Consider the following 20029-nt stretch of genomic DNA (forward strand, 5'->3'; position numbering starts at 1 on the left):
GTCCCCAAGAAATGTTGCACTGTTTCCTCCGCTTTGAGTTATGTTTGATAAAAACTGCAGCGTGCAGCTGTTTTGGGAAATGACTGAACCTTTTTTTTTAAAGATTTATAACGTCAGTATTGGTGACTGGGCAGAGAGCCACACACACACACACACACACACACACACACACACACACACACACACACACACACACACACACACACACACAGGAACTGAGATGGTACAGAGAAAGAAAGAAGAAAAAAACGTAATGTTGACCATCTCTGTCCTTTAAATGCAGGACAAGGATCTCGATGCATTGTCTTAAAAATGGAAAAATAGAAAACACACACACACACGGAGCGTAATGAAGCAGCTCAGGGTTAAAATGTTTGTGGAAACTCGACTGAATATTGAGCTCCAGCAGATGTTCAGGTCAGGAAAAACAAACATCCTGTGTCACATATTTCCATCATGTAATTTTACATTTTACATACAATAACTTCAAAATGTGTCCTCGTCACGGGCTGATTGAGGTCGGCGTGTTCTGTCTGAATGCTTTGTCTTCCGTTAATTAAAATAACTGCTCGCCGCCGTCACATCTGCACATCACAATGCTCCGTCCAGGTGGAGGCTAAGAGCATGAAAAAAACAAAAAAACAAATAAATAAATAAAAAAAACATGTGAATGGATAAAAAATCTGGAGCACAGCGGGGCGATAACAGCGGCATGCTGTTGCTTTCAAACCAAACCCCACCAACTGTTTTCTTCTTCTCTGCTTTCACGAGTCGCTCGTGTCGCCGGAGGACGAGGCTGTTCACAGAAATCGCTCTCTTTTGAGGAATTTACAAAATGAAAGAGTTCAAAAGAGAAATAGCTGCAGGTCGATTTACGGATTCCAGACGCCCACCTACACTCTGAGGAACAACGGTTCCACAAGGGTTCTTCTTAAAGGGAGGTGGTTCTACCCCACAACATTTTGCCTCTGAAGAACCCTTTCTTCAAGAACAGGTTCTTTGTAAGACTAAGGGTTCCATTAAGAACCTTTTTCATGAAGGACTTCAGGGATTGCTGAAATCCTAGAACCCCTTGTTGTGTTCTAGATAAAACCTTTCGAATACATAAAGGTTCTTTGTAGAACCTCTCAGCGGGTTGTAGATAAAACCCTTGGAATGCAAAAGGGTTCTCAGTAGAACTCCACTAGGTGGGTTCTTGTTAGCACCCTGAGACGGTGGATGGAATCGGAATAGAACTCCCAGAGAGGGATCTGGATGGGATCTGGATGGAACCCCACCCTCTGGAAAAAAAGGTACTTTGTAGAACCACTTTGGTGGGTTCTAGATAAAAGCCATGGGATATAAAGAGGTTATAGATAGAACTCCCTGAGTGGATTCTTGTTGGTAAGGTTCTGGATGGAACCTCTAAAGAGGATTCTGGGTGGAACCATTGCACTATAGAATTGGTCTTTGTAGAACCTTTCAGTGGGTTCTAGATAAATCTCTTGGATTATGAAAAGGTTCTTGTTAAGGTTCTTGTTAAAATTCTTGGGGGGTAAAAGGGTTATTTGTAGAACCCCTCAGCTGGTTCTAGATAAAATCCTTGTAATATAAAAAGGTTCTCTATAGAACCTCCTCAGTGTTTTCTTGTGAAAACCCTTGAAATATAAAAGAGTTCTTGGTAGAACCTCCTGAGTATGTTCTAGATAAGACCCTTGGAATATAAAAAATGTTCTTTGTAGAACCTCTCAGTTGGTTCCAGACAGACTACTTGGAATATGTGAATTTGCCTGTTGAGGGACTAACAAATCAAACCAAAGAGTGTGTCCTGTGCGGACGTGCTGGAGAACCCCCTATGGTTCTGGTCAGAACCTTTGTTTCTAGCAGTGAACGCAGACTATAGAAGCAGTCTAAACTGCAGGCGAGGTGACATTAAAGCTGCAGCGGCTGTTTAATGCAAAACATTCATTGTGTTTTTGAAGCAGATTCCTCCCAGTGACGCTCTCGGGCATTTTCACAGCACATTCACACAACAGTCACTGTATTTTTAGCTTCTTTTCTTTTTTCTTTTTTTTTTCTGAAGTGTCCTTTTATGGCTGCAGGCTCCGACCATCCAAACCCTGAATCCATATTTACTATAAATAAAGCCTGGAGTCAACCTGCTGCACTCGTCTTCCACTGAGATCCTCGCCTTTGTTGTTGGTTTTTGATTAATGTATGTTTCATGCTCAGAGGGTCTTCAGGAAAAGGCCTCATTAATCAGGACACATGCACACACACACGTCGTCTTACCTCCTCGTGAAGTATGGCCTTACACATGGAGTAGTTCCCCTTCAGCGCCCATGTCCCATTTGCAAGACATTTCCTATAAACATTATCTGCACAGAGAAGAAGAGAAGAAGAAGAAGGAGAACGTTGTTAAAAGGTTTGATTTTCCTTCATTTTTTTAAAGTTTGCTTTTTTGCTTTTTGGCCTTTTATCCTCGAAAAACACTCGAGACGTGAGTTCCTGCTCGATTCATCGTGGCACTGTGACCTTTTTTCTTCTTTTGAGACTAATAGGGAGAGATATCATTAGAGGAAGTCCTACAAGCTGTGATTTTTCACACGTTTGCTGTCAGGACAGTCTACCACCCCTCTGCTGAAGCACAGTTATCATTCTTTACATTTACAGAGCTCACATTTAACATCACTGACCCACATTCAACCTGCGTTTTCTAAAATTTTTGCTCAAAACCACGTTTACCCATGTTAGAGGGTGACTTTAACCTGGACACTAGTTTCACATGTTTCCCAACTAACATCCACTAACATTCAGGTTTTGTCTTGAGGGGGGAAAGCGTGCAATTGATATTCACTCCTCTGTGAAATGACTCTGCAGTCATATGTATTTATCAGTTTCAGGTCTGATGGAAAAATGACATATAGATGCTAATTTTTGCCCCTTTTCTGTGACTCTTAAGTGATCTCAGCCACAAATTCCATCCGTCTCCATTCATGCAGCGCTGGAACATCACTACAAATCAGCTGGCGTTGATTCTGAATGACAGACTCAAGTAAGAGATACAAAAAAACAACAACAACTATAACGTTATCACTGACCTCCATACTGTGTCACGACAAAGGTTTGGCTAGGACGGTGGCATGCCCCACCTTCAGAAGCGGATAAAAGTTTGTGAAAAGTATGTAAAACTTTAAAACATCTTCGTGCCACAGGACTTCAGCTGGTGCGCGTACGGAGGCCATCAGCAGCGGTCGTGGGTTCAGTTGCAGCATGTGGGCGTTTTGCTGCGTGCCAAGTTTGTGTTTTGTGACACGTTGATGTTGTGACCACACTTTAGCTGGTTGTAAAGAGATCTTAGATGTTCAGATCGACTGTCAACCAGTTTTCAGGTAGAAATCAACATTGAAATCCCAGTTAATGCTGACTGGGAAGGGTTTATTTCAAGCGGCTCCACTGGGGCAGTTGGGGTTGAGGGCCTTGTTCAGGGGCACCTCACTGCAGTGGTGGTCACTTAACCCCCCCATTACCCAGATTTATCCTGCTGGTTGGGGGACTGAACCAGTCACGAGCTCGGCCAACACTGCCACCACCATTTTGCTTCTGTCAAGTCTGAATGAAGACGACGATGGCAATGACAAAATTACCGTTTCTGTAAATGGAGCCTGGTGGCTTTGGAGAGGGCAATAAACCAGTTTCTAGTTAAACGAAATGGATCCCACTCTTAAACAAAAAGCTCTGTCTCTGTGGGGATCCTGTCCATAATGTTTTCAGACACTTCTAACAACACTGAGCCTGTCAGTGGTAAAAAAAAAAAAAACAAGCACTTTCAGTGGACACATGTTGACTTTCACCATCACCCATAAGGTTCACTCTACACTGCGGCCTGTTTTCCTGTCTGACAGCTGAGGAGCTTGCGCTCAATAATGGACCCATTTCAAAAATTGCTGCTCCATTTAGTCACTCCGACACAAAAACACGGGAAAAAAGGGTTCAGGCTGAAGAATACAGAAGTTACCCTTTAAACCGCTTGTCAAGCTCTGCACAAAAGACGCAGGAAAAAGGGGAGCAGAGCTGCAAGTTCTCCACATAAATATCACTTTCTGCGAGCCGCGACACAATTAAAAGTCTTATTTTTGACACTTCGATCTGTGTCGTCTCCTTTAAATCAAAAGACCGACTCAGACTGGAGCTGAGACAGAGTGAACCAGTTCATTTTCTATTTTAAAAAAAAATCACTTCTGCACATCGCTGGATAATTTCAACCCAGATAGTAGGGGGTCGGCATGAAGGCTTTCACGAGTGATGAGTAAAATTATATTTCTCCATGCCAGCCCGCTGTGTCATTGCACACATATCTTGCTGCCTTCACAGGACAGAAATGACATAATCAGCAACAAATTTCACATTTGTCATTTCACATTTATTATTTCTTAAGATGAAGGAAATGAAATCGTCAAAACTGTGGAGCTGAAATACTGCAAATGAGGCAATTTAAAGTTGAAAGCAGAGATGTCAGACATTCTTTACAGACGTTTTTTTTTTTTTTTTTAGCTGCCTGCAGGGGAACAGGTGAAGCTGCTGTTGAATAAAACGTCCCGTTAATTTCATGATAAGCGCAGGTTGAATCGAGCCAACTAATGCCACATACGACATGTAGATCAGGTTCGGGGGATTATTTCATCTTCAGGAGAGGTTTTGCGTCAATGTGGGGAAGATTTTGACAATCAGCAGTCCGAGCACGTACGAATGTGTCAGCAGTTAATCGCTCGTCCCGTCCCGGAGCGTTTTTCACAGAGTTTTACGGACAGCTCTGACCCTGATCTCCAGGCGGGTCGACTCGGGTCGTCAGACATCTTTTCCAGTGACAGTCGGAGCCGTTTTCAGAGCGAAGTTTGTCTCTGACACAGTAAAAAGCAGCTGCATTGTTATTTTTTTCCGCAAGAGGAAACTGTTTGAAAGATATCAACAGCCAGAAATAATGAAACACAATATCAATAACATGAAGCGCTTGTTTGTGCCTATTTCAGGACACAGTTTGCTCTCAATTTATGTTAGACAATTAGTAATATTCTCTGCAGGTAGCCTCCTCCTAGACCTCTGAATTACTATCCAGATGTTTTTGTTGTTGTTGTTGTTTTTCAGTTCTCATTATCAGCTGTTTCCCACAACTGGAGGTGGGGCCACCCCTGGCTGTTTGGGTATCCTTAGCATAAAGAAAAACTATATTTGCACATTTCTGGAAGTGCAGTCAAATCAAATCTAGATAAAACATAATACATGATGGATCAATTTAAAATGCATAACCTCTGTTTATAATTAAGCAGTTATGTATTTCTTTTGCATGAAATGAAAGCACCAAGCATTTGTCTGTGTTGAAAATGAAAATATTTCCCTCAGTTTAAATGTAAAATTACGTTTAAGTCAAATCAAATAATTGGGGGGCCACATGAGAAACTGATCAGGCTGCTGTGGGCCAGACAAAAACGATATAAGGTCTTGATAATGGCCAAATCTCTAATAATGGAACGGTCAGAAGTGTTCTATATAGAGCATTTCTACTGGTGGTCACCCTTTCTGAACTGCCATGAGATGAATTGTGGTCTAATGTCTAAAACCTGATGTTTTACAGAGAACCATGCGGGCTGCACACAGGTTTCAATGATAGTTGCAGCAACAGTAGAAGAAGAACAACATAAACAACATGGATGTGCAGCACTGAATGAATAAAGTTACAGTTTAATATAAAAGTTCATCACCAATGAACACAGCACTGAGCCCTTTCAAAATAAAGGTCTGATAACAGTTTAACAGTAAACTAAATGCTGCTGACTGTTTTTTAATTTTTGGTATTTCCATGATGACCTCATGAAATCTTTCAGTGGGCCACGTCTGGCCCCCGAGCCGCATCTTTCACAGGTCTGAGCTAGAGTATTCTGCAAAAACAGAAATGGACTCTTGCTTTTGAATGTGTATGATGGCTGACATTTAACAGAATCTGAACCATGTACAGATCTACATGCTACAGTAGTAATGTGATTACTCAGTGGGATACAGAGGGATAATATTACTTTATTTTTCAAGTGTTGTTTTAGCACCACTACCAGAAAAAAACCCAAATAACACCTAAACCCTTCCTCTAGCATGGTCGTAGACTCTTAGTCTTTTTAACACACTTAAAGGATTTAAGTCTTAATTGAAAGTATTTCTGTCAGTAAATAATTACATAAACAATCAGTAAACGGACAAAATTGGTATTTACTCCTGACAAAATTATACAATAAAGCCCCTTATTATTTTTATAATATACTATAATGTATGCTACACAACAAAGCAAGCAACCAGGTAAAATGTCACAAAAGTGACATGTGTGTCCACCTTGCAAGATGAGCTGTTTTTGATTTAAAATGGAAGTCAGCTGTCTCCTCATCAGTGTGTACGCCACCTGAGATGGAGGCCGATCACATGTTTTAATAATGAGAAATTTTTGGGGAGGGTATGAGATGAAATGGGATTGGGTTGCCTGAGGGCAATAATGTGCAATGAGCTGGGTAAAAATAGCATGTTGACAGTGTAAGGGGACTGTCATCCCCAATCAACATTACCTAGCTTGTGATATTCCCTGAACCCCCCGACACAATATCCTGGAGAGCTTTAAAATCTTGTCTGTGGAGAATTATGTCAAAGTCAGAAGTTAAGAGTGACAAACTTCTTTAATGGACAGAATTTGGTTTGGTTAATTTATTTTTTTTAATTCCTAATGGAGCTTTGAGTCCACAGACGGCAGTTCACTGAAGTATTTTGTCAATATTGGATTTTAAGCTGCTTTATTTCTCCGGAAAAAATCCATTCTCTTCTATCAGACTTGTTACAAACTGAATGTAACTGCACTGGCAAATTCCCCTCACCAAAGATGCACAATTTCTCCCATAATTCTCTCCTTTTTTTTTTTTTTGTTGTTTTTATTCAAATCAAATTTACACAACGCTGCATGATTGGACAACTTTCCTCTGGGTTCATGGTCGCAAAAGATTTGCATGGATTATAGTCAAAGCAATAAAGTCACACCGTTGAGGAGGGAGAAAGCACACGTTTAAAAGCGCACAGCTCAAGAGCAAATTATTTTACAGAAGGTTTCCAAACAACGGAGGACAGGCCCACACACTGAGACGTCACAGCAGAGCCAAAAGCTTAAAGGTATAAACGGTGCAGGCTTCAAATTAAGCTGTATGACCTTGAAATAAATTTGCTCTGGCTCTGGACCGCAGAGTGATTTATGGCTGTTAAACCTCTTTATAGAAAACAGACAGTATATCCTACTGAAAAACAATATATATAACCTAACAATTTATAACATTTTTTAATGTAATAAGCAAATTAAGTTGTTTGCTCTCAGTTTGCTCAAGAAGAAGTGAAAGGAGTTTTACTGCTGAAGCAAATTAAGGTGCATTTAATGCCCAGGCACTGTTTCATCACTTATTATAGTAGCAGTGGTAGGATTATTGTTGTTTCCATCTGATCCAGCGCTGCAGTTTGTTTCATTTTTGTCTGAAATAAACGGGAAAAATTTAGCCAATTTGGAAAACTCTGGAGCGACAGTTCAACATTTGGGGACATTTTGTTTTGTTTCTGGAGTCAGATGAGAGGATCAGTGTCAGTTTTATGTCTCTCTGCTACAATAACTACACGCCCTTTTGAACTCCGACTACACACATTTTTCCTTTTTTTGTTCTAATTTTATATTTTAGTTTTTATATTTTAGTAATTTTTTTTTTAAGAATTTGGCCCATGGCTTCAATTATAAATTAAAAGTGTTTTGTGATGTCCCATACCAGCCGCTGCCCCTCCTCTTTCGACTTTCCCTTTTCCTGCATGAGTGAAATAAATGAATGCGTAAGTAAGTAAAAGATGTGCTACTATGTGTAAATTGCCCTTTTTCCTTTGAGCGTCTGCCCCCCAAAACGTCTGTGCACGCCCCCGGTCAGAGGTCACGACAAGGTTATCTTAGCTTAGCATAAAGACTGGAAGCAAAGTGACGTAAAATCTGCCTCTAAAGCTCACTAATTAATCGTAAATGAACAGAAATGTAAAAATGATTAGGGATGCGTGGTGATATCAGCGTGTCATCTGTATCCGCTGATAAAGGCTTTAAAATGAAACATCGTATGAGTCCTGCTGATATGACAGGCCGATAAGTTGACACTTTAATTATGTGTATCTGACATGTGTGTGTCTGTGGCGGAGCTGCTGCTGAGGTTCCCGTCTAAACGGATATCAGAGGTGCTGTTTGCGACGATCGCTCGGCGTCGGTCATGTGTGGAGATGCCAAAAGTCATTTGTTCTCGTTTACTGACTCATCTTAAGAGCCGTCATTCTGATCATTAAGACAAAAAGAGCCAAAAACCTGTCAGCAGTAGTTTTCTTATTGTGAACAGTTTAAAAAGCATTTCATGTTTTTGCTTCTTTGGTTATGTCACTGTTTTACAACGTGCTTTTGTCTGTGCATCTGTGCTTTTGAAAGTTATCTTTTATTATTACATGGCTTCGTTAAATGCCTGACCCTGATTGGTCGACTGCAACATCCTAACTGTTACTTCTTTATAGCAGACTGTTGCTATGAAGAGCAGGCCGTTGCTATGGATGCAGTTCTGATCATAGACTCTGGAGAAGAAATAAGACGATTTGAAATCCATAGAGTCATTTTAAAATTAATATTTAGTGTCAAATGAGTGTTTTTTTGGTAAGTAACCATGTAATAAGTGGGATAAAGTGCAATGAGCAGGTCAATATTCAAGATTCAAGAACCCTCCGTCTCTCATCAGGATCCGGGTTTATTTAACAATAACCACCTGCTCACCGTACATTATCTCTTACTTGTTTTTTATATATCACCAACCTGCCAGAGTCTGCAGATGAAAATTAGCCTGTATGGCTAAATCTGGCATATTTATAGACACATTACAAGTGTTAATTAATGTGCAATGTCCCTTCTTAGAGATTTCATGTTTAGAAGGCGGAAAAGAATATTTGCATGTATCAGTATCAGCAAACAGGCTAAATGACTTGGAAAATATTGGTATATTGGACACTGGCAGTAGGCAAAACCTTCAGCTACTCTCTGCTAAGCCCCTCCCACCAAACCCACAAGCTCCAACGGCAGCAGAGTGAGTCATTTTCCGTGCGAAACCTGTCTACGCTCTCTGCAGTGAAACCCTCGCCACGACCACAGCCCCTCTCGCTACGGCTTGTCTTCTCAAAGACTCCCCTCCAACGCTGTGTGGCCCCGGGGGCAGAGCGCCGCAGGCGTCAGAGACAGCTTCTGACAGTGGGATGACAGGCTAGTACACCACCCACACACACACACACACACACACACACACACACACACACACACACACACACACACACACACACACACACTCACACACTACTGTCGCCCCTCAAAAGTAACTCCCCACTGTTCCTCACCAGGCCTCTTCGCCACTTGTCGATACGAGCGCCACGGCATCGAACATAATGAGCAGAAGCTCCGTGAGGAACCGAGACGTGTTCACCGTACGATACGTTGCCATATGCAAACAAGGTGTTGGGAACTGATGACAGGTTTCAGGATTTGCCAGCAGACTTTCATGAGCTGAAGGGACGTCACTGTGCCTCAGCATTTGTTTTTCTGATATTGTTTACTGTCAGTGTGCATGAGGCAGTTTTACGCTCAAGTAATTTAAGGTGGATTTAACACCCAGACAACACAGTCGCAGTCTTACTGTTGTTTGGATTTCTACTGCGGTTGTTTCCAGCAGTTTCAGGATGCAAAGCCTGTTTCCTTTTGGGCCGAAATATGTGGGAGGCAAATGTTTGACTATTGAAAGCAGCTTGTCTGTCTCTGTCCAAAAATACACAGTCCAAAACCTCTAAAGCTCACTAATTAACACATTTCAGCTCGTTTGTTTAATCTGAACACAAACTGAGATGCAGAAACAACAGTTTGTGGTTTTAGGGAGTGTTCCATGCTAGAAGTGTTTCTTGGCGAAGAACAGCGCTCAGGTTTGTGAAAAGTCACAGTTAAGTTTCCAGGTTTGGTAATTCAACTCTCTCTGTGTTAAGCAGCCAAGTATACAGTCGAATTTAACATGAATTTTAAACAAATTTCCTGGAAATCAGCTTAAGAAAGATACAAGGTGTCGAGATAAACACATGGAGGAGCATTCTGCAGTCAGGTGACAGAAGAAGACGTGATAGAAAGAGCTCCAGTCAGAAAGTGAAGGATATATGAATTACAAACGTACTTATTTTTTTTTTTCGGTGTGCACTACTACTAAAGAATGTCACATGCACATGCATACATGGAGGTGCACGGCAGCGAGGTCAATTTTATTTCAAAATCAAAGAATGCATTTAGCAATCAGAGTAAAATGCAAGAAATAAAATCACAAAATCAGCAGGGGGACAGAGGCAACATTTTTCTGTCACATTTGTTTTAACATGGGAGCAAAAGAGCCGCATGTTGCATATGGTCCCATTTAGTGTGAAATAAACAATAAAGCAGAGCATCATTATGGTGTAGCTACTGTCTTTTTGTTCCCAGTTCTCAGTCAGAGCCAAAGGTGTAACCTCTCTGGCTCCACCCTCTCGTCCAAATATCTATCTATTATATAATCTTGTTTTTGCCTGACAATTCAAGCTCCAGACTCTTCCTCAGACTGCAGATGAGTCTTCCAGTCTGAGGAAGAGTCTGGAGACGGAAACATCACCCAAATAAATACTTTAAACAGGAACTTTCTCTCTGTTTCTATTCAGGTATTATTTTATGATCCAGCACAGATTCCCACCGGGTATATCCGTGTTTTTTCACTAACATTAATCCTCGGTGGAAGAAAGCGTTCTCATTCATTTCCATAAACAGCTTCTTTAGTAAATGACCTGAGTTGGTGTGAAAAGTGATGAAGTGATGAAGAGAACACGCTCAGGCAGCACTGGTGTGGTTGTGTTGGGACTGAAACCAGGTCCTGAAGTTTCTTGGAAACGTCTGTTTCTCTCTCACTTCATTAAAAGTTAGAGGGTGAACGTCCAGTAGCACATCTACAGTGAACATTAATACACAACATGTATAGAAGATATGAGATTAATACTGTGTTCATGAGTGGAGGAATTCATAAAGTGAAGAAGACTATGATGAGATGAAGGCCAGAGCTGGACTGACTTCTGAGAAAAAGCTATCAATAATGTTGGTTAAAAAAAAAAACATTGTACTTTTTACACTTTACATTTTCAAAACAGGAGAAAAGATGAAAAAATGTAAGAGATGTCGTAAAAAGTCGTAAAACATGTAACAAGATGAAACAGACAGAGAGGGCGACTTCACTTTGCACAGAAACAGTCAGTAGAAATGTCCATCAGAGGACAACTTTTTACTTTGAGTCCATTTCAAAGACTGTAAAGAAGCTGAATCCTACTTTTAGTCTCTGTCCTTCTACTTGAGTAAAGACGGTGTGAACTTTTGTCTCGTCTGTTTGTGTTACAGTAGCTGTCCTCACGCTGCAGTGGCACTTCTTTCTCCTGCAGTGTTTTTTGAGGTTGCAGGAATGAGCCACTGAACGCATCGTAAAACACCACTTGCAGGGGTCACGAGCTCTAGGTCCCTAAAATAACCGCTGATTTCATTCAGGAAACTGCTGCCAAACTGGTGATTCGCCAGGAGTTCTATTAACGGCGCACAGGTTTGTCTCTGGAGCATCTTAGACGGCTCACGGTGGATTTCATTGTTTGAAGGGATGTTCGCTACATGCTACATATCAGTTTTAATCTTTGCTTAGTGGCCGGCCATTGTTGTTTTTGAATGGGTGTTAAAAACAGCGACCGGTCTGTGCCAGCTGCTAAATCCTCCCTGTGGAAACAGGAGCTCTAGGTACATGTGGATGGAACACAGGCACCTCTCCAAGCCCGGGGCTAAATGATCCTCTTTTAATTTTATTTCCAAACACTGTGGGCCGCGATGCAAACACACCGCTTAGTAACAAAGATAAGTCCACAGAGGCTCCTCTTCTGTGGCACAGAAGAGAGCAGAAATGTTGCTGTAACTGTACACAGAGAAAAAATGCTGACCCACATTTAGTCACGCTGGCTTAGCGCTTCCACACATCGGATCAATGGCTGCAGCTAAGAAGCCTCCTCCTCCTCCTCTGTGCATTCTGAGCAGGGGTCTAATTAAAAAAACACAGCATCAGAAGGAGGAGAGGAAATAACATATTATTTCTGCTAAATTAGTTTTTTTTTTTTTATGCACTTCTGTAGAGCAAAGCAGACTGTGAGAATCTGAGCTGCAACATGATGCCTGTACTTGTTTAAGCAGGTCAGTCATTGTTCGAGGACCTCGGGGCCTCAAAAAAGTTCAGTACTGAGCTGCAGTTTTATCAGTGAAGCTTTGTTTTTATTTCTTCTTTTACCCATGTTTGTAAAAAATAGTTTATACAGTGATTTTTATTTAAACCACAGAGTGATCCAGCATTTCACAATCTATTTATACACTGAAAAAAACTGATCTGACCCCTTGTACGTTACATGTTTTATCCTGGCTTATCTCACAAGAAAAATGTAAGTTTAAGAGAATCTGTACTTCAGAACCAAACCAAAGTCACTGTATCCTCACTACTGTGCTGTGAGACTCAACTCAAGTCTGCAGGAGACCAGACATTTGTAAAAGAACAAAATTTTTGTAGCTTCTAAGTGAACCTCTGTGGTTTGAAGTTTAGTTTCTCTCATTCGTCGCTGTTTGTACTTTCAGGTTTCTGCTTTATTTTACTGTTTCATGTTCGCTTTTAGCTGTATAAGAGTCGTGTTAAGTTACTACTGACGAAAACCAAACATTTCCAGATTTTTCTGTGTCATAATGAAAGCTTTTAAATAATAAATTAACAGGGGACTTCTATTGTGAAGAATTTACAATGAATCAAATGCCATTTTACAGCCACTCAACCCAAGACAAGCATGTCGTCAGATAAACGACACATCTTTGACCTTAGGGCTGCAGGTCGAAGATTTGAATTATCAGTCTGAAACCCCTCAGTCAGCTGAGATTCATCCAACAGTCAATTTTATTTTGGGGGGCACAGGGAAAACATTTCAATGAGGAATTATAGATAAGTCGAATGAATTTAGTTTTATATTATCTGCAGCACTTATTTAAAAGAAATCATGCTCTGGTGTCTAACTGATGAGATTGGTAAAATGTGGTTTCTCTTGTTTTTTGGCTGCATCACTGCACATAACGCAGTGTAACAGCATTATAGGCTGTAAACTTGCAAACTGAGTCTCTAAATCACCACAAACCACAAAATTAGCTGTGATTAAGGAGCGCAGGTGATGCGCTGTCAGACCACCTGAACTCCGCAGGAGGACGCACAGTTTTACTTTCTCTGACTGTGTGGAAATCTGATGTTTTCACATCACAGATTATAAACAAAGGCATTAAAATGTGAGTCTTCCTGGTAGAACACACTCATGTAGCCTGATACAGGAGAAAAAAAATGGAAGAAATCGTCTAATCTTCCAACTGAGCAGCCAAATCCGATTCAACTGACAAAATTCAGACAGTACATCCCTCCTTCAAGTGGGTCGTCTTGTTGTAATGGACGTCCAAATCCCTGCCATGCTGGGCCGACGCGCCGAGTCAAACCGAGTCAAGCCAAGTCAGCACATGTGCATGGAGAAGAGCCATGAGAGGATGCCTGGCTTATCCCAGCAGTGACAGGGGCCAGCGGGACCAGAGCATCCACATGAGGTGACTGGGTTCTGCAGCTCAGGAAGACAGCGTTTTGTTAATCTACTCTCTCTGTTAAAGAACAGAGTGGAATTAATTACCTCCAAAAATTAGAGAGTTTAAACACCAACCTCAAGCTTCGATAAAAGTCCTCACCAAAGTGTCACCACTAAAAATGACCTTGTATTTATAATTCTGATTCTCTTTATTACCTCTCACAAATGGGTTTTTATTTATTGTGCTGATTTATGAAATATATTTAATGTTCTGTGGTTGTTTTTTGTCTACATGCCCAGGGACAACAGATGCAAATTAGCTGCCTGCTAACTCTGCTGCAATTACTTTTAATTGTACCAAAATAAGCGATAAAAATAAATTATTCAAATATCAGCGTGCATGTGTTGAAGGAAGGTCTAGACAGGATTTAGAAACTCACTCATCAAACTCAGCATGAACAAAATACTGAACTTTTCAACTTGGAACTGCAAAATGTCACTGAAATTAACAAGAAAGGACGCTCTGCTGTCAGCGATCGCTGAAATAATGAGTCGTGTTGCAGCAATAAAGTCATGAAGAAGCTGAAGTTCTTGAAACATGTTGATTTGCATTAAAAGGGGGCTGAAATATTCATCTTTTAAACAAAAATAGACTAAAATGATTTGATAAGAGTGAGGCTTATTCTCTAAACGATGCTTCAGTTGTAAGAAAAAGTTTTGCAAGAAAAACCTTCTGAACATTATCAACATAACTAGTAACTACAGCTGATAAATGTAGAGGATGGTCTTGTATTTTGTTGTTTAATGAAATGTGTTTGATGCTCTGCTGTTGTTTTTTGCCCAGGGACAACACATGCAAATTAGCTTCTCGCAAACTCATGTGCCAAAATAAACAATTAAAATAAATGTATTAATATATATATATATATATATATATGTATATATATATATATATATATATATATATATATATATATATATATATATATATATATATGTAAGCGTGCACGTGTTGAAGGAAGGTCTCGACAGGATTTTGAACCTCAGCAAGAACAAAATTCTGAACTTTGCTTCTCCTGCAAAAACGATGCTCCTCTCTCAGTGATCAACTAAAATAATAAGTCGTGCTGCAGCACTAAAGTTAAAAAAAAAGCTGACATTCTTGAAACAAGTTCATTTGCATTAATAGCAGGATAAAATATTCATATTTTCCACTTTTTATAAAAATAATAAATGACTCAATTTTAGACTAAAGGACTAATAAGATAGGAGGGAGATTTTTCACTAAATGATACATTACATTTTAAAAGTTATAAGAAAAATCTTGTGCATGAAGCACCATAACTAGTAAGTACAGCTGATAAATGTCTGTATTGTGTTGTTTTATGTTGTTTATGTCATGATAAAAGCATTTAAATCAGCTCTTAAAACATTAATGTTTACTGCAGCTTTCCATACATGATTTGCTGTTAAAGTAATGTGTAACTTTTGTTTTTATGTGTTTTTGCTTTCATTGTTTTTATGGTCTTTAAATGCAATTTTAATGTTTTCTTAATGTCTTATTTCTCTGCTCCTGTAAAGCGTTTTGAATGGCCTCCTTTGCAGAGTGCAGTAAGTAAGTGAAAATAAATTGCAGTAGCGGAAAGAAACAGTTACAGAGGACATTTTTCTGCAGTGAGTACTTTTGCTTTTAATATTTAAAGTACATATATACATGTCCTGATTATACTTATGCTTAAATGCAGGTTTTTTACTTCTAACAGAGTACTTTTACAGTGTGGGATTAATTTGTTTGCTGAAGTAAAAGATCTGAATACGTCCTCCTCCACTGGTAAAAGAGGAATTAGTCCTTGCATAACTGTCTTCTCTCTCTTCCACAAACAAATCTCTTCACTAACAACTCATAAATCCCATAGTCAGACCGTCTCTGAGACGGACTAGACAGCAGCTTTATTACTGCAACTTTCCACATCTCCCAGCTCTCCCACACTGAAATAACACGAGTGTTCAGGTGAGCCGTCGTACCTGTGCTCTGAAAAACACGCATCCCCGCTGTTCATGGAAAAGTTTGCTGCCACCTCATTTTCATTAAAAAGAAAAACTTGTTAAATTCATCCAGCAACTGGAAACTGGAGCAGCTCCTGAGAAAATCGCAGGCGGCCTGCACTGAGGGGAATACAGGAGATGCCAGTTTTCACGCTGGGTGTGTGTTCTGGCTCGCTTCTGTTTGGTTCTGCAGAACGAGACACCTCGAGGGTTTGCAGAGGACGGCAGCGTCTGTTTTGGAACGAGGTCCAAAGAGAGAAGAATAAATCTACTTTCCATCTTACTCGCTGTGGGATCATGTGAAGAAACTCACCGCCTCGCTGTTGTCTGCCTCCGCCAACCAGTCAAGTTACACTTTATACATCCATGTCTGTCCAGACTGCAGCCACGAGTCTGAAGGAACTTCAGAAAAGGTATTAAAGGGATAGCTCAGTTTTTTTTAAGGTGGGGTAGTTTGAGATATTTATCTACAGTCAGTGTATTACCTGCAGTAGATGGTGTTCATCAAACCCTCAGTTTAAAGAAGCAGCATTTTGTGACTTTGGTGAATACAAATCTTTTAAAACTACCTGATTAAGGCAGCAGGTAAAATTACTGTTTTTGTCTGAGTTTTGTCATCACTTCATCATCTTATCTTTTATCCTGTTAGACATTTGTGTAAAATGTTGTCATAATTAGCGCACGAATACTTGAATTGTGAACAAAATGTGTTCTACAAGTTCACAGTGACCTTTGATCGCCAAAATCTAATCAGTTTATTGCTTGAATCCAAATGGACATTTGCGCCAAAGTTGAAGAACATCTCTCGAGGTGTTCTTGGGATGTCATGCTCGTGAGGACAGGATGGACAGACAAGAGGTCACAGTAGCCATGTTTTCCATCCAAAGGTTTTGCAAATTTTAACCAAGTTTCAAGCAAATCTGAGTGAATGTTTCTTTTCAAAGTCTACTCTCATATATACTCTCAATTCTCCAGTCAGAAAACCTTTACACTACTGCAGAAGAAGAGGGTGCAAAAAGATCACGTAACGTCTATTTCCCATTAAGCACATTAACTCTTCTTCAAAAAACAAAAAGGCAAAAAACACTTTAAGCAACTGTAAAGCCTTTAATGTGAAAGTTTTTTTTTTTTATTTTATTTTGCAGTTTCTATGATCCTTTTCTAATGTATTACTTCAAAACGCACATACAAAAACAATGACGGAAACACAGCAACTGACCTTGACCTTTGACCACAAAAATCAAATTAGTTTATCCTTGAGTCCAAATGGACATTTGTGCCAGATTTGAAGAAATTCCCAGAATGGGACAGATAGACGAAAGGTTGCAAATTTTAACCATAATTTGACTAAATTTGCAAAAAAAAATATAAATGCTTGTTTCATCTGCTACTATTTTGCAATTATTAGGAGTTGGTTCATTGAGGTAAACAGTGGGTGGCACCAATTCTCCAGTGAACTACCAGAAAACTACCAACAAGAAGACACGAAGTACATTAACTCAGTTTCAAAAAAGGGCAAAAATCATATTAAGCAAGCATAGAAAAATATTTTTTGCAAAATTGAGGATGTTATTTCAGATTTTGTTGTTTCCATCAACCTCTACTAATGCAATACGTCAAAATGTGCATAAAACTAGTCAGTCCAAGTGGACGTTTGTGCCAAATGTGACGCGAATAAGACGTACAGGTGGAAAACTCAAAAACATGATGCCTCCAGCCACTGCTTTCACTGATGTGGAGGCATGGAAACCACAAGTTCACTTCTTTTTGACTCAGACCTGCTCATCACATCACTTTTAGCTCTCTCCCTTTTGTGTTTTCTGTCTCTGATGTTAGCCTCCTACACATATATTCATGAATAAATATTTAACAAATGCTCAGCTGTGCTCATTCAACAAAAAGATGCACTGCATTCCCTGTGAGTGAGTAGGAGGGTGAGGCGGGGTGAGGGGTTGTGCCACCCCACTGACCGCGAGCACTACTCTAAATAAAACTACACCCCTCCTCTTCCTCCTCCTCCTCCTCCTCCCCTTCAGCCTCTATCCGCTCTGACTCGCACAAGACCCGACAACTCACAGCAAGTCAGTGAAATGGGCATCCTCATAAACAAAGTGCATTGACACACTCGGATGCTCCCACGCTTCCAGTCACACACACACACACACACACACACACACACACACACACACGCACACACACGCACACATCCAGACGTATGTATGAAAATCCACTGGCCTCCCTCTGGGGACCATTAAGGGAAAGTCAAGCTTGGCAACAAATGGTGAAGGGGTTTCCGGGTGGGGCAAGACGTGCAACAACAAAGATAGCTACGCCGGGCGGAGTCACAAGCCCAGAGGAGGGCGCACGGCGCCACGGGCACCTGTCACGAATCAGTGGCTGAGCAGTCTGGACAACGCCCCCTGGACGTCTGTCGTCCCCTGCGTGCATATGTTTGACAACATGCTGTAATCGTCGGAGAGAGCATTAAACATGTCGAGGAGCCTGCAATGATTAGCATGATTAGCATGCTGATCGCTCCAATCAGGCGTCCTTTAGAGTGACTCAGCAAGAGGGTTAAACCGAGTGCATTGTGACTTTTCTTTTTTTAGCTTCAGACAAGATTTTTTTTTTTTGACACATTAGATTTTATTTTCCTGTTTTTTCTTCTCTCATGTAGAAATGAAGCAGAATGTCAACTCATGTATTTATCACATTGTTTCAGCACAAATGAGACCACTACCTTGAAATGTTATGATGATTTAATGATATCCATTATTGACCATTTTAGCAATGAATCTGTCACACATTAGTAGGCCTACTACTTATATTTTCTTACTTTAAAATAAAAAAAAAGTCATTTTTGTGCCTGTATTTCATATGTACCAAAATCCATTTGCAAAATTAGCAATTTTACCTCGCAGAACTCCAGAGTTGCTTGGCTACCGCTGCTTCGATTGGTTAGTTTGTTTGCGTCACTGTGTGACTTGAGTGAATTAAGAGGTTGGTTCGGATTCACCGAAGTCACAAAATATCACCAACAAACTAACAGAGTGAAGCAGTGGTAGACCGGTGACTGCTGCATTACCTGCAGAGTAAAATTACTGATTTTGCAAATGGAGTTTGGTTGAGAGTGAGAATGTGATATATAACAGCAGTTTCCCATCAGAAAAGGTCATCTCATGTCAAGGTAAAGTGGTGAAAACATTATATATATAGTGTTCTACTTGTGTTTTGTTTATTTATTTACTGTTTCAGTTCCCTGTTATCACAGAAAAAAATCAAATGTGTATTTATGTATTTTCTGTCTTCTGCATAAAGAATACTGGCCAATATTTTGATAACCATGTTTTTTTCCCCCTTAATATTGGCATTAATATCTGCTCCACATTCCAGTGTCGGTCAGGCCTCAACTGTGTCATGTGAAATTATTACATCATGCTATCACACTGCCTTGATAATATAAATAATATATTTTAGATGACAGTTACAGAGGACTCTGGACCTGAAGGGGTTAAAATGGAAGCTGGTAATGTATTGATCTTTCCTGATTTGATCGGTTGGATAAATGGATCCTGATAACAGACCCACTGAGTGAAACCATGTAAACACAGTGCGGCTCAGCGACTTAAGTAGAGGATTTGTCACAATCTAATTTTGGAAATCCAGACAGTTCATGGAACTGCAGTTTCACAGTACTGCTGTTCAGAGCTCAGACACAATGGATTTACTTCTGTACAACAACATTTTTAGCTGCAGCAATTTATTTATAGAGAACATCTGGCTTGTAGCTGCAGTGGTGGAATGTAACTGTAGTACATTTACTCAAGTACTAATTTGAGATACTTTTACTTCACTTTTCATGCCGCTTTATGCTTCTACTCCACTACATCTTAAAGGGAAATATTTTACTTTTTACTTCACTAAATTTATCTTAAATTAATCTTATCTTACTTTAAAAATTAAGATTTTTGCACACAAAATATATAAAAATGATGGTTTGTTATAACTTAAAGGTAGCCTTTTCTATTGATAAACTGCTGTTAAATAAGCCAAATTGCATTCTTTCTAAAGCAACCAGACTCCATTGACAAAAAAAGTAATTTTATCTCACAGAACACAGGAGTTGTTGGTTTATTGCTGCTGCAATCAGTTGGTTTATTTGTGTTATTGTGAGACTTTGGTGATGCCAAACTAACCCTTTACAACACCAAAGTCACATAATAACACAAACAAATTACAGTATCAAACCAGC

General features: G+C 40.0%; 1 protein-coding gene across 2 annotated transcripts in view; it reads right to left on the bottom strand.

Annotated features, from left to right (window-relative positions):
• Nucleotides 1-20029, bottom strand: part of LOC146312399 (corticotropin-releasing factor receptor 1-like) — a 93707-nt gene that overhangs the window by 43323 nt on the left and 30355 nt on the right. For both annotated transcript variants that reach the window (XM_084740259.1, XM_084740258.1), the window contains exon 5: nucleotides 2272-2357. In XM_084740259.1, the coding sequence (XP_084596385.1) occupies nucleotides 2272-2357 (86 nt within the window). The remainder of the gene's footprint in view (nucleotides 1-2271; nucleotides 2358-20029) is intronic.

Source organism: Lutjanus erythropterus, chromosome 17, assembly GCF_056507025.1.
Source record: "Lutjanus erythropterus isolate fLutEry1 chromosome 17, fLutEry1.hap2, whole genome shotgun sequence".
NCBI classification, from domain to species: Eukaryota; Metazoa; Chordata; class Actinopteri; order Lutjaniformes; family Lutjanidae; genus Lutjanus; species Lutjanus erythropterus.